This window comes from Mirounga angustirostris, unplaced genomic scaffold, assembly GCF_029215605.1.
Source record: "Mirounga angustirostris isolate CCGP_5_RB_7025 unplaced genomic scaffold, mMirAng1.0.hap1 SCAF_4, whole genome shotgun sequence".
Taxonomy (NCBI): domain Eukaryota; kingdom Metazoa; phylum Chordata; class Mammalia; order Carnivora; family Phocidae; genus Mirounga; species Mirounga angustirostris.
Window position 1 is genome coordinate 70,039,090 of NW_026991712.1, and position 14,303 is coordinate 70,053,392.

At 41.0% G+C, this 14,303-nt stretch overlaps 1 protein-coding gene across 7 annotated transcripts in view; it reads right to left on the reverse strand.

The window, feature by feature from the left end:
* Window positions 1-14,303, reverse strand: part of CHD7 (chromodomain helicase DNA binding protein 7) — a 188,773-nt gene that overhangs the window by 84,758 nt on the left and 89,712 nt on the right. For all 7 annotated transcript variants that reach the window (XM_064588285.1, XM_045896506.3, XM_045896500.3 and 4 more), the window contains one exon: window positions 651-1,081. In XM_064588285.1, the coding sequence (XP_064444355.1) occupies window positions 651-1,039 (389 nt within the window). In that variant the 5' untranslated portion in view covers window positions 1,040-1,081. The remainder of the gene's footprint in view (window positions 1-650; window positions 1,082-14,303) is intronic.

The following is a 14,303-nucleotide window of genomic DNA, read 5'->3' on the forward strand; positions in this document are numbered from 1 at the left end:
CTGAGTAAATATGCCTTCTGGGGGGTCAGAGTTGGTAGGGGAAGTACAGAGGGAAGTATGGAGTAGAGGAGGGTATTTCCTAGAAGCTAGAGCGCATGCTATTCTTGCATGCATACCTAATGGATAACTGCTATTTGATTTCTCCCACGTTGCCCACTAGCATTTCAACCCTGCCCCTAGAAGGCTTACTCCGCCAAGTGGAGAGAATTAATTCTCCTGTTTCGACTTCTGGGAAACAGGGCTGGAACGCTTAGTGAAATATAGTGACCTATCTTGCTTCTGTAATCCTTCTTTCCCTGTTTTGCATTGTCATTGAAAATGAGGTTGCTGGTCTAGGCTTACAAATAATTAAGCTGGTAATTTGGTTCTAAAAATACAAGCAAATGTTTTAAAATAACAAAGAATTTTTACCCAGTGAAGTCTAAAATGTACCATCCAAATAAACGGTTCATGGTAATTGAGTCCTAAACTTCAGAATGTATAAAACTCTTAACTTTTTAGTTTGGGTATCAGAGAAAGGAACCCGATGGCAAAAATCAAAGTGTTGCCCACCCCCCCCATCCCGGGGCCCCACCCCCTCTCAAGGGCCCTCACTGCCCTGCTCATTTCTACACTGTGTTTGCTGGTGGTTGTTTCTGCCCACAGCCTACCTTGACTTTTTGCTGGATTTGGGTTTTGGCGTGGCAGTTTTTGCTTTCTTTTCCTTTGGCTCTTTGGGAATCTTAGGGGCTTTCGGGGTCTTGGGTTCCTTGGGCTCTTTTTTCTCCTTGGGTTCTTTCGGTTCCTTCGGATCTTTTTTTACCTTCGGCCTTTTCTTTTTCTTTTTCTCTTCTTGGGACCCATCTAGTGAGTTCCTATTTAGTTCTTGGTTATCAACCCCACCAGGGAAGTCATCTTTACCAAAACTTTTACTGGGATCCTCTGCAACAATGTGGTTGTTTTTCTTCTTCTTCTTCTTCTGCTGTGGCTGCTGATCTCCGGACGGCAGGTACTCATCACTCTTCATTAGCTGGGCATTCGGCCCGCTAACCTGAGTCATATCCGGCACTGGTTTCTCTAGAAAGGGCTCCGATGGAGAATGCTAAGAGACACAAATGGGAATTGAAATTAGTTTATCATTCTTTGTATTGAAGAAAGGAACTGAAAGTTAGTAGCTGATGCTTCTGAAACTTTACATTCAAAGTAGCAAATATTTTACCAACTATACAGTTGTAAAAATCTATCATTTTCTCTCATCCAAAAAACAAGAAAGCTTTTACATAAACAGTAAAAAAAAAAAGGGGGGGGGTAACTTAGCAATACAGTAAAAATTTCAGTTCAGGAAGAAAAATAATTCTCATTCAGCTGAAGACACTGTCCAACTCCGTAGCAGCCCCTGCATGTGTGGGACTTGGTGAATGACAAAACAGCGGCAGAAGCTAAACCCAAAGAACAAATTTAAATGGAATTCTTTTCCCCATGCAGGAATGAGAGCTCAAATTAAAGATATACAATTAAGCCACTTTTAACAAGAACAAGTGTACTGAGTACTGCACAATTCAGGTACTGTGAAAGCTTGAAATCCAAGTATCACGCACAAATCTTACACAGTGCAGGCCATTTCTGATTTAAATGACATGAAAATGCCATATGAAAAGCACATATCCAAACTTAGTGACTTCGGATTCATTAAATTTCTTTTACTAATATGAAATGCAGAGAGTGTTTGTGTTAAGTTACTAAAGTTTTACATTTTCACATTTCACTGAGGAACAGAAAATCCAAATAGTTGAGCTGGTAAGCCCTGCAGGAGATTTTTGACATTCACAAGGAGCGCATCCAGAGATGGGCTTAAATACAGTAGAGAATACCAACAATTAGGATGGGATGCTGACTGGTCAGCCGAGATCAGAGTCTGCTGCAAACCAGGACAGGGGTAGAGTATCATCTCCACTATAAATTATGACATTGAATGAACCTTTGTATTTCAATGAAATACTTCAAAATGTTGTATCTGCAAATGTCACTCAGGGTTGGGTTTGTTGGGTTTTTTTTTCTTCTTTGCCTTTTTCATCTGCTACTCCAGACACTTAACAGTAAGTCTAACAGAAACAGCAACAAGAATGGCTGCTAGTGTTTACCCAACAATCTTACTATGTGCCAGGCACACGCTAAGCACCTTACACCCCTGACACTGTTCAATCTCCACACCAGCCCTAATTAGGAGCTGGGTATGGACGCTGACATTCGAGGATACAGTACTGTGCGCAAAGAGTTACAGGCCCACCCTCCTGACCACACCACCTCCAAAATGGGGGGAAGGCAGGAGAGCCCAGGTCCAGGTCTGCAGAGGACTCGAGAGTAACCCAGAAGCTATGGCTTACCATCAGCAAGGTACCATAAATTAGATTCCAGTACAACTAACTAAGCATCTGTTCCATGCCATGTACTGAGCTGGGTGCTTTCAGGAGTTAGCTCACCTGACTCTCACAACAAAACTGTGGTGATCTGCCCCCATCTTTCAGAAAGGAAATAAAGACTGAGAATGTTATGTGATCACCTAAGGTCACATAGCAGGAGATGGAGCTCTGATCTGAATCTAGGTTTTCTAAACCAGTGTTCTGCTGACTCTGTGCTTCTCCTGAAATCTTACATATGGACATCCTTCTGGGAAATGCTCCATGGGTTTCATTTGATTTCCAAAGTGTTCAGTGACCCCCCCACAAAAAAAATTTTAAGACGTCACTGCCTGAAAAGAAAGTGGTCATACTCTCCCCCACTAAACCTTACTATGGTCACTAAAGAAACCCACATTCATTTCTCCACCTGCACTGGTGCAAGAGACAGAGCCCAGAATTAGGAGGTAAGAGACACAAATTCTAGTCTGGGTCCTGTCGTTAGCTATATTATCAGTGAAAAATCATTTCACTCATCCACGGTTCATTTTCTTCATCTGCAAAATGAAGGGTCTGGGTTAGATGATTTCCAAGTCTCTTTCAAAATCCAATGGTATTAGAAAATCTTAGGGGCGCCCGGGTGGCTCAGTTGGTTAAGCGACTGCCTTCGGCTCAGGTCATGATCCTGGAGTCCCAGGATAGAGTCCCGCATCCGGCTCCCTGCTCGGCAGGGAGTCTGCTTCTCCCTCTAACCCTCCCCCCTCTCATGTACTCTCTCTCTCTCATTCTCGCTCTCTCAAATAAATAATCTTTAAAAAAAAAATCTTAAAATACATTATTTTCCTTTCCTAGTCATAGCTGAAAGAGGATGAACCTGAAAAAGATTAAAGGTATACAGAAAGACAAAGAAACAAGAGCAGAAGTCTAAGGAAGAGCACACAGATCCGAGTCCACATGAGGTTTCCACACAGGAATAGCACAGCAAGCCAAACCCTGAAAAAAGTTACTGCACTTCTCTCTCACACACACGCTCAATAAACATCAACCGAGGTGCTGTCCACGTTACCATTACCTGAGAATTAACAGCGTCTGATTTAACTGTGATTAAAATTCAGCTGCTGAAGTCAAGTTGTTACATATTATTACATTTGTTACATATTATAGTTGTTACATATTATTCCGAATGTAAATAAAAAGGAAAAAGCCGTTATCTTTTTTTTTTTTTTTAAGAGACTTAGCGATCAAACTTATTTGGGACAAACTATTTTTCAGGAAATGGAAGAAAAAGTATTTCCTGGAAAGGGAAGGAAAGAGAAAAGTCTACCAGTAAACAAAACTTAAAGCTCAGAATGGTGAATTAATCCCAGGTACGCGTACCTTGCTTTAATCTGCATGTTAACCCCAGTAACAAAGTGCCAGCTTCTCATGAGAAATACCTGGTACACATTTATGAACTAGAAAAAGCACAGAAGATCTAATACAAAAAGACTGAAAATTTATCTACACATTTTAGCATACAAATGATTTTAGATGCTCCTTTCAGTAATAAATAAAGCCATAAACTAGTATCCCTTAAAATTTTTAATCTTCCACAAGAAGGAAAAAACATAAAGATTAAACACAAAAAAGATATTAATCCTGTTTGATATGCAGCAGAATTATGTTTGGGTACTATATGAAATAGGGTGAAAAAGGTGCTCAGAAATATTATAGTGTTTACCAGACCCACATCTCCTTAAATCTTTTAGAGAAAAGCTGTTTTTGTAAACATTTAACAAAGAACAGATGGCCTGCCTTAATCACGTGGGGGAAAAAACCTGGAGCTCACAGTAATACCCTGACAAAGTCTCCCAGGCCCAGCCGAGCCCCGCCCCCCCCACCCCCACCACGCATGGTCCAGTCTTTTCTAATGCTATTTAATTTTACAGCGGACATTTCCCCATCAATTCCCACTGCCTGACAGGTAATCAATGCCATTAACATCTGATATTACCATATAGGGCATTGCTAAAACCTCTCATTTATTACAGCAAACGTGAAGAATGTTAGATACCAAAGGTATTTTTAAATACACACTATAGGACCTTCCACTTGACACATTTTCTATCATAATTCCATGTGCCTGTTGATATATTATGGAATATGTAAGGACGCTGCCATGGACTTCTGGAACTAAAACAGGATGACTGATATTTAAACTGTAAATAAAAATGATTCAAGGTGTGTATGTGTGTCTTGTCAAAAAAATTACCACAAACTAAAGATAGTAACTTTTATCCTTAACTCCATTGTTCAAAATGTATAAACTAGACAAACACAAGGATGCAAAGTTAACCAAAGGACTGCGGAGATGAAGAAGTGAAGGCAATCCTTCTCTTACCTTTAAGCAAATGAAACCCAAAATGCTCAGGAGCATTTGCAAGAAAAGGAAAAAGTGCCTAAGAAGAAACTTTTCATTTACCTCAAGTATGCTTTTCATCCAACATTCATCAGCTTTGTCTGGCCTAAGAGCTATCTTATTTACTCATGTTTTGCCTTAATATATTCTTAAAGCCTCAACCTGTGAGCAATGTCAAGTAACAGGAGTGAGCCACGTGATATTAACACTGCGCAATGTTTCCAACATATATAATCTCTGCAAACTAACATTCTACCGTAGGACACCTACGGACAAACATTTTATTAACTGAGTGATACAAACCTAAAATCAAAATGCTACTTTATAATAAAGAGAAGGTACTACCAACTGGGCAAGAGTCACACGGCACTTCTGGGAGGCACATCCCTTCTCTGCACATTAAGCTAAAGGGAGGTACTTGTGCTCTCAGAGAAACTGAGATTCTGGGGGAGAAGCGGCAGGCCATGGAAGGCTGAAGGAACAACAAATACAAGCCTGAAACACACTAAACTATGATTTCAATGATTTGTAAGAATACAAATATTAAGTGCTCACTTAAGATTGCAAACTACTAGGGCACCTGGGTGGCTCAGTTGTTAAGCGTCTGCCTTTGGCTCAGGTCGTGGACCCAGGGTCCTGGGATTGAGCCCCACATTGGGCTCCCTGCTCTGCAGGAAGCCTGCTTCTCCCTCCCCCACTCCCCCTGCTTGTGTTCCCTCTCTCGCTGTCTCTCTGTCAAATAAATAAATAAAATCTTAAAAAAAAAAAAAAGATTGCAAACTACTATTTGCTTTTGTTTTGTTTTGTTTTTAGCGGCTTTGGAAACGCATCTTATATTGATGCTCTTCACTTTTATTTTTCCAGTATTCCCCAGGTTCTTGGTCCTTTGACATTCTTTTAAAAAGGAATTCCAGGGGCGCCTGGGTGGCTCAGTCGGTTAAGTGGCTGTCTTCGGCTTGGGTCATGATCCCAGGGTCCTGGGATCAAGTCCCGCATCGGGCTCCGTGCTCAATGGGGAATCTGCTTCTCCCTCTCCCTCTGCCTGCCGCTCTGCCTACTTGTGCTCTCTCTCTCTCTGGCAAATAAATAAAAGAAAGAAAGAAAGAAAAGAAAGAATTCCAGTATGAAAACTGAAGCTCAATCTTCAGCCAAAAGAGCATAAAGCATTCAGAAGTGCATTTAGCAAAGGCTCTGTAAGTCCTGTTGAGACTCTAACACATTTTTCTTGTCAGTGACACTGATAAAAAGAAAATACACTCAATATTTTGGTGCCCAATTCATTTATTCATTCAACAAGTATTTGGGGATATAACAGTAAACAAGCCAGCCATAGTACCTGAGCACCTGACCTAGGCTGACACTAAGGAGGCTTCCTGAAAACAGTCAGCCCGGTGCTGGCCAGAGGTCACTTTCCTCCATGGACCTGAACAATGACTCATGCCTGAGATCAGGTGACTGAAAGCATGAAACTGTATGATAAGCAAGCTTGTGAAGCCCTGTTTATGGAGGAGCAGATAGTTTCAATGGTCAAGTGATATACTTCTTAACTATTACTATTTGATATAAAATAAGTATGGGGGTGCCTGAGTGGCTCAGGCGAGTAGTATCTGCCTTCGGCTCAGGTCATGATCCCAGGGTCCTGGGATCGAGTCCTGAATTGGGCTCCTTGCTCAGTGGGGAGTCTGCTTCTCCCTCTCCCTCCGCTGCTCTCTCTCTACTGCTCTCACTCTCTCTCAAGTAAATAAGTAAAATCTTAAAAAAAAAAAAAAAAGTATAAAAATATTCCTCAGAAGACAATCAAAGGTTGGGCTATTTTCTGCTTGGCTAAATTTGGTATTAGAGTCAGGGCTTCAAGTTCAAGCCTTTAAATGCCAGTTAGTTTTACTCAGCTCATTCTTAATTTCCAGGAACAATGATTTATTGAATGAGTACATTTATGAACAAAAACACCCAAATGAATAATTATCAAGCTTGTTAGTCATATGAATTGAGAAGACAAAATGTGTAAAACAACATTTTTTTGGATGTTAAGAAGTGTTACATGAAAAGACTCAGATCCCATGAGTTTAGAGAATTCTGTACTAACCAGATAAGTAGTTTTCTTCACTACAAAACTCCAAGACCTTACCACATTCTGAGTGGGGGATAATGCAGTGTCCTGAAGGTATTTAATGACTCCATCCCTTTTTTCTAAGAATATCTTGAATAAAAATGTTCTTCAAGACATACTTTGGATTATACCAATATAGCTAAAGTGGGGCAAATTCATTTGCTTCTCTGGGGTGGGGAAAGTATGTGTGTGCATGTGTCTGTCTGTGTGTCTCCAAGAGTGCTTATCAAATGTTTTGTAATATAGCATGTGACTCTACGAACAAACCTAATTTTATATAAAATGTGCTCCAATGGCTCACTGAATTGGCAGTTTCATTTACGCTCAATTCAAGTCACTGGTGGGAATAAAATAGGAATATTGGTATAATCATATAAGGATGACTTGTATAATTTTTGTTATATACAGTCAAGATAATTACCAAGTTAAAGATAATGAATGTTGAAATATCATAATGCAATAAGTTATCTTTATGAGTGCCTCAGAACCATTAAATTTTAGAGCTGAAAATTTTAATTACTGCTGAAATAGCTCATTTAAAAATCATCTGAAGGCATTTCCGAAACTTTTTCTGCTTGTGTTTTTAATCTGTCCTTAGAATAGATGTGCCATACAAACAAAATCTTAAATACCTACAAATTAACATGAACCACTTTAATGGCATCTAAATCATAAATACATTTTGAATTTAAGTAGAGCCCCAAATGATGAAAATAATGAGCCAAGCAATCATGTTACATTTAATATTAAATAGTTTACATTGGATACTGAATACTGCCCATTTTCTATGTATGAGTAAAACTGTACCACAGGAACCGTCGACAGCATTTCTAATGTGTAAAGCACTCTGCTGTGGTGTTTCTCCAGTCACTTTAGCTAGAATAACAGCAGTGAAACTCCATCAATGCTAAACCCTTTCCAGGTGTCTGAGAGACCCCAAGGGCAGGAGACTCCCTCCCAGTGGAGGACAGGGCATCTGTCCACCGTACCTCACTCCCGACCACCCCCTCGCTGCCCTTCTGGCCATCTCCCCTTCGCCGTCTCCATTCTGAGCAGGCTGTCACACTGGGCGGGGAGTGACCTGCAGAAGGCAGGAGGTGGCCGCAGGGAGATACAGGTATGCGGGGCGGAACCCGCGCCGGGTACCTGCGGCAGCCGGCCCCAATCAGGGTGACGGGGAGGAGCGTTGGGGAGCAGCCCTGGAGCTGAGGGAGAGACAATAGCAAGACCGACAGGAAGTCCTGAAGCCATCCCCCGACACAGTACTCAATGAGGTTTGTAAACCTTGTACTGTGCAGTTACACGTGCATTTCACGACCCTCTCCTTCAGTGCCTGTAGTAACCACATGAGGCTGCCAAGGTGGGTGATACTCTTGCTCTTTTATAAATGAGGAAACTGAGGCTTTAGTGACACAGCTAGAAAAGGGCCAACCTTGGACCATAATCCCGATGTGGCGGCTAAAGCCAGTGGCATGGGATCAGGCTCACCCAGGGGGTGAGGAGGGCTTCTCCAAGCCTGGGAAGCTGCTTGCTGTCTTTCTCCAAAACCAGAAGAGCCTTAAGTTTTAAGACCCAAACCCGAATCTACAGGTTAAAATGGCTTTTGATTTACTATAAATTTGGGACTTCTGCCTTCAAAGGATTGGAGTAGAACTCTAGTTTAACCCCAAACTAAAGCTGTGGAGAATCACTAACTTTTCTTCCAAAGATAAAAATGTGGATAAGAACTGGCATTTAGATTGCTGCTCACAAACATTATCCTGTTTGAATATCAGATTCAGATTCACCCCATTTGACAGAAGCTGAATTCAATTCAATCAATCTGCTCTGTCCCAGGGAGTGAATGGAGTCTTCCAGAACCGGAAGAAAATAAGCCCACTTTCTGCCCTGCCCTGAAAACTCTCCCAAAACCACTTAAAAAGAACAGCTTATATGATTTTTAAAAATCCAATCTACTATATTTCAAGGAACCTAACATAGTCAGTTCTTTTCCCCAGTCTGGTAACACATCATTCTACTTCTTAGGGAAAGCACCAGATGAAGTAGTAGGTTTGCATCTAAGGACCATGTATTTGAAATAACGTGTTTATACAGATGCACACACACACCCCTAGGGCATAGAGTTGAACTGATGTAAACTGAACATACTTTTGATGTACCTCCACTACTCCATAAATGCTTGGAAAAATTAGCCCAATTGTTTATACAAGACTTGAATTATGTTTTTACATGTGTTAGCTTTCCAAAAAGTATATATAGGTAATCAGACTGCATTCCTGATCATGAGACTCTCCTATCCCTGAAGTATTCCTGATAGAAGAGAAAGGGAGAGGGGCCCACAGAACCTATTTCTACTCTGGGCAGGGGAGAAACAGACACAACCACATATTTAAAACAATCCAAAGCCTAGTACAGTAATGGTGAATAACTTCATAGGTCTCCTGGGCCACAGGCACAAGCAGTCCTGCCCACCCGTAAAGACTACATCCATTCTCCCCCAGCAGAAACCCCCAGGAAAAAGCAGGGCATCATGGTGCATCTGACTTACAACAAGCAAATTAAAATATGAACCCGTGAGAAGAGTCTAAGACACAATCATACTTCCAGCCTCTTAGTCTGGATTTCTTAGTTCTTTATAGCAGTAAATCATCAAGTGTTATCTTTTACCAGACATTACTCTCCAGAAGTATATGTAGAAAAGATAACAAATACGCTCAGGGCCTTAACAAGTCCATTTTATTGTCTCTTTTTTCTTCCCTCTCTTTTCTTTCTCTTCTTCACCTCCCTGCACAGTGTTTTCCCTTAGTAGGCTCAACTCAATTAAATATCAATGAATGAGAATCTACGGAACAAATTCCCAGTTCACAGACGTTTATCTTACTTATTTCAAGTTAGCTCTTGGGTCCCTACTGTCCTCAAAGAGGTGTCTGGGGGCTGGAATTTGGAAGCAGACCTCCAGACCTGAAGCGACCCAACTTACCAGAGATCGAACTCAGCAACACACAGAACAGTGCTTCCACAGTGGTCAACTGATCTGCAGAGATAAGTCCTATTCAAAGACACTTAAGGATGAAGACCAAACTTACATACTAAAAATAGTTAAGTTTACTTCAATAATTTTTTACTGTACACTTACACTGCATTTTGCTATCACTGGTATACCCAACAGCAAAACTGGAAAGGTGAAACGTATGCAATTTGGCTCTGGAAAAGCAATTGATACCAAGTTTGCATTTAGGTTTCTACTACTCTATAAACGTTAATATTAAATGTAACTTACTATGTTATTCCTATGAATTTAAAAAAGTCAAACTTCAGTAGACTGAAAGGAAGGTGTGTCTCTAACACTGGCCAATCCCAAGGGTTTATGTAGAAATGGGAATAGAACAATCTTTGAGGGGGAAAAAAAATCAATTTATAAGGAGCTCAGTGATAAAGCTAATTTACACACTCCAGGCAGGCAAGATCTCCAGAACTCAGAGACTGTGAGTCTAGCAAATTTAGTTGGCAATAAATGCTTAATGATGAACTACTTTGGTCCTATAAAAATTCCTTCACTTCTTATAGGAGACAGAATCCTAAGATGGCCGTAGGATCTCCACCTCCACTGTAGAGGGGACCTGTGTCTCCCACGCAACAGAACACAGCAAAGGTCACAGGACTCTGCAGGTGTGATTAAGGTCCCAAATCAGCTGGTTTTAAGTTACTCAAAGGGTAGATTTTCCTGGATAAGCCTCGCTCAATGAGGGGAGGTTTGTAAAGAGGATGTGGGCTCTCTGTGAGGGTCAGAGACTCTCTGTTGCTGGTACTGAGGAAGCAAGTGACCAGAGAGAGGAGACCACAGTGGGGAACCCACCACGCTAAGAAACTGCAGGCAGCCTCTAGGAGTGGCGGGCAGTCCCAAGTGACGGGCAGCAAGAACTGAAGACCCTCATCATACAGCCACAGGAAACGAATTCCGTCAGCAACCAGAACGGACTCGGAAATGGATTCTTCCCCAGTCAAGACTCCAGATGAGAAAGCAGTCCCTGAACCTGACTATAGCCTTGCAGAGACCCTGAGCAGAGGACCCAGCCAGGCTGTGCTCAAACCCTGACTCACAGAAACTAGGAGCTAAGAAAAGGGGTACCGTCTTATCCATGAAATTTGTGGTAATTTGTTGCACAGCAATAAACAACAGATGATCCCTTTTCTCATACCAGACACTGATCCTTCCACGTAATGACAAACAGCACCTCTGTGATGCTGCCGCCACCGCTAAGACTGAGACCTTCCGTGCCAAGCACTGTTCCAGACTCACAACCAACCACCTGAGGAAATTACCCCCATTTTATACATGGGGAAACTAAGGTACACAAAGAGATCAATAAACTTACCAAAGGTCACAAAAAGCTGGTTCCAGAGGAGTCCAGGTTGAACCCAGGCAACCTCTCTGCAGAGCCCACACCTGACCCATCACGCCTGCTGCCTCATCCCTGTCGCTCCCGCCCTCCTGCTAGAGTCTCTCCAGGAAGCAGGAAGACGGGACGGCAGGAGAGCTGGCGGTTAAGGTGACAGGGGTGGCACCAGCTCCGGCAGGAAGAGCCCAGATGACACAGAGAAGGTGGCGAGCCCGACACTGTTCCACAGTTAACCGCCACGGAGATCATCACAAGGAAAGGATTTTTATAAAGAAATCACTCCGTTTTCAAGTAAAAAAATGTAAGAAACTGCACTATAAACAATATTAAAGGTTCCTGGTATTTTAAAAGAAACTTTATTGCACATTCGAAACAGTCTGTTTAACACTTAAAGGGGATGGTGTCCCCATGACTCCTTCCAGCTGGAATTACACATGAAACAGAAGATACCAAAGCAATTAAGTATTTTATAAACACTGCTGAGGGGTCAAAAAGAGGGAGGTTCATTCACTGACTAATAACGCAGTAATAAACAAACAGCAATGTTATGCAACTGAGAAAATTATTATAATTGAATCTACACAGCTGGGCAAGAATAGAAGCCTGGTTATGTATATTAGCTCACAAATGCTTTGTGTGGGTAGGTTTTAGTTTTAGAACTGTTTCAGATTTGAGTCCCTTTTATAAAGTCAGATTTTTTTTTCTTATCTGAATACAATTCCACAATTACGACTACAGAACAGAAAATAACTTAATGAACTGTCCCACCAATTTTTGCTCTTCTGTTTATCTACAGAGAAATAAGCATGTTCACAGTGATTGGGAACTTAAACTTTCTTGAGATGTACTCATTTTAGATGAATACATTTTACCTTGTTTGTGCACAGCAATATGAATAATGAATGACTGTGACTCCCTAAGCATACTGGAGGGAAAAGCCTAGAACAAAGTAGCTTTTCACAGTTTAACATTTAGCTCCTGCTGTGTTCTTGGAGTTTCCTTCACACCTTGATATTTTCCCCTTTGCAAAAGATGGGCAGAGAAATACTGCCAATTACCATAGTTAAGTTTACACAGATGTGTCACAAGAGAGTGACTCCTATATTTCCCTTGAATTGTTAAAGTCATAGCATTTGAATTAGAGAAACATTATTATTCTCTTGGATTCAAGACTAAGCTTGGTAAAAGTCCACCATCTTTCCATCAGTTAAATGTAGTTAAAATGCAAGCCAAAACAAAGTAAGTTTCTTTTGGGAAAATATTCTAGCTAGATATTATCCTTATTACTACATGGCATTTTTTTAATTAAATGACTAAATCTGAACAAATCAGTGATCTATGTCAAGTTCCCGTCTGCATAAAAATCTAACTAACTTCAAACACAAATGGATGATTAGCTAACCATCGGGGCAGAGGTACAAATGTATCTTCAACAGGCGCACATTTTACATCAATGATATCTATTTTTATGAGATAAAAGTACTAAAGCTTTAATGGTGGCAATTAAAACAGCCAAGAGTTTGAGTAGCTCGATGGCTGAGTCACAGACCTTTTACCTATAATGGGATCCATTATATCCCTGAACTCAGTTTGAGGGAGTAAAAGAGGAACAGATTTTTAAATATGGTTATAAAACAGCAGTACCCTCTGAACTAAGCTGTTTTAGTTTAAACTGCTAAGTGATTTACTCTGTGTCTTAATGTCAACATCCATTCTGCAGCCTTCTTTATAGAGTTCTTAGATACTTGTATCTATTTGAAAATATTTGAATAATTTGAAAATGCTACAATGCAGCTATTATGTAATAATTTATATTTAGGTAACTTGTTTCTATTTTAACTTATTTATATTAAAAAATCAACCCATTTTGAAAATATGTAACTTGAGATGACTTATGACAAAATCCTCATTTGTGCCTAAAATGTAAGTATTTATATTTTGATATTCTCTTTCAAAGTACAATTTAGGGGGAATAATTGAGTATTCACAATAAGATGGTGTGTTTCAGCAATAGAGAACATCCGCAAACAAAGGAGTGGGGATTTTTCATGGTAGTCTAACAATTACTATTCAAAAGTATTGGGATAATAAGCTCTATAGTTACAAAACATAATAATCATGTAAAGTCTGGTCAGCCCAACACTAACCACTTCTCCAACTCAAGAACCTAAAGATACTCTCTTTAAGTTTCTATTATAGCAAATTCAGAAATGTAAACAGAAATGATCTCGGGAACAACCTCCCAAGTTTTTGTATCTGGTACCACCATCATCATCTCCAGGGACAGCCGGCAAACAGCAAACAACACGCAGAATGCATTTACCTCCGACCAGGAAAGACCAAATTACCAGGAATAGCGAGGAAGCCAGAGTGGCCTTGGCCCAGGTGGCCAAGGTCCTCAGGGTTATGGGGGTCTGCAGCCCCCGCTGAGTACACCAGCATTCGATGAAGAGCGCCAGACACTTACTTGGGGATATTCCTTTTTGTGCTGGCAGCTCTTTTAAGACAAGCTGTCAGAAGGAAGAACAGTAGGATGGACCTGAGGATATTAGGTTGGTTTTTGACCATTTACTCTGCGGGGCTTTAAGAATCAAGTGGGAAGACAATCACCTCAAGATCTATGTAAGAGGGAGAAGCTGGATGTACTGATCTATAAAATCCCTTCTAACTCTGCAACCCAGGTCTCTGCTGTTAAAATCTGACTTCAGTCCTGCTCAAACGATAGCGACCCCAATCGTCTTTTAAAAAGAATTTTGGGGCACCTGGGTAGGGCTCAGTCTGTTAAGCATCTGCCTTTGGCTCAGGTCATGATCCCAGGGTCCTGGGATCGAGCCCCACATCGGGCTCCCTGTTCAGCCGGGAGCCTGCTTCTCCCTCTGCCTCTGCCTGCCTGCCTACTTGTGATCTCTCTCTCGCTCTCTCTCTCTGTCAAATAAATAAAATCTTTAAAAAAAAAAAAAGAAAGAAATGAATATTTGTAAAGATGGAGTGGGAAAATGAAGATGATCTCAAAAGGAAAT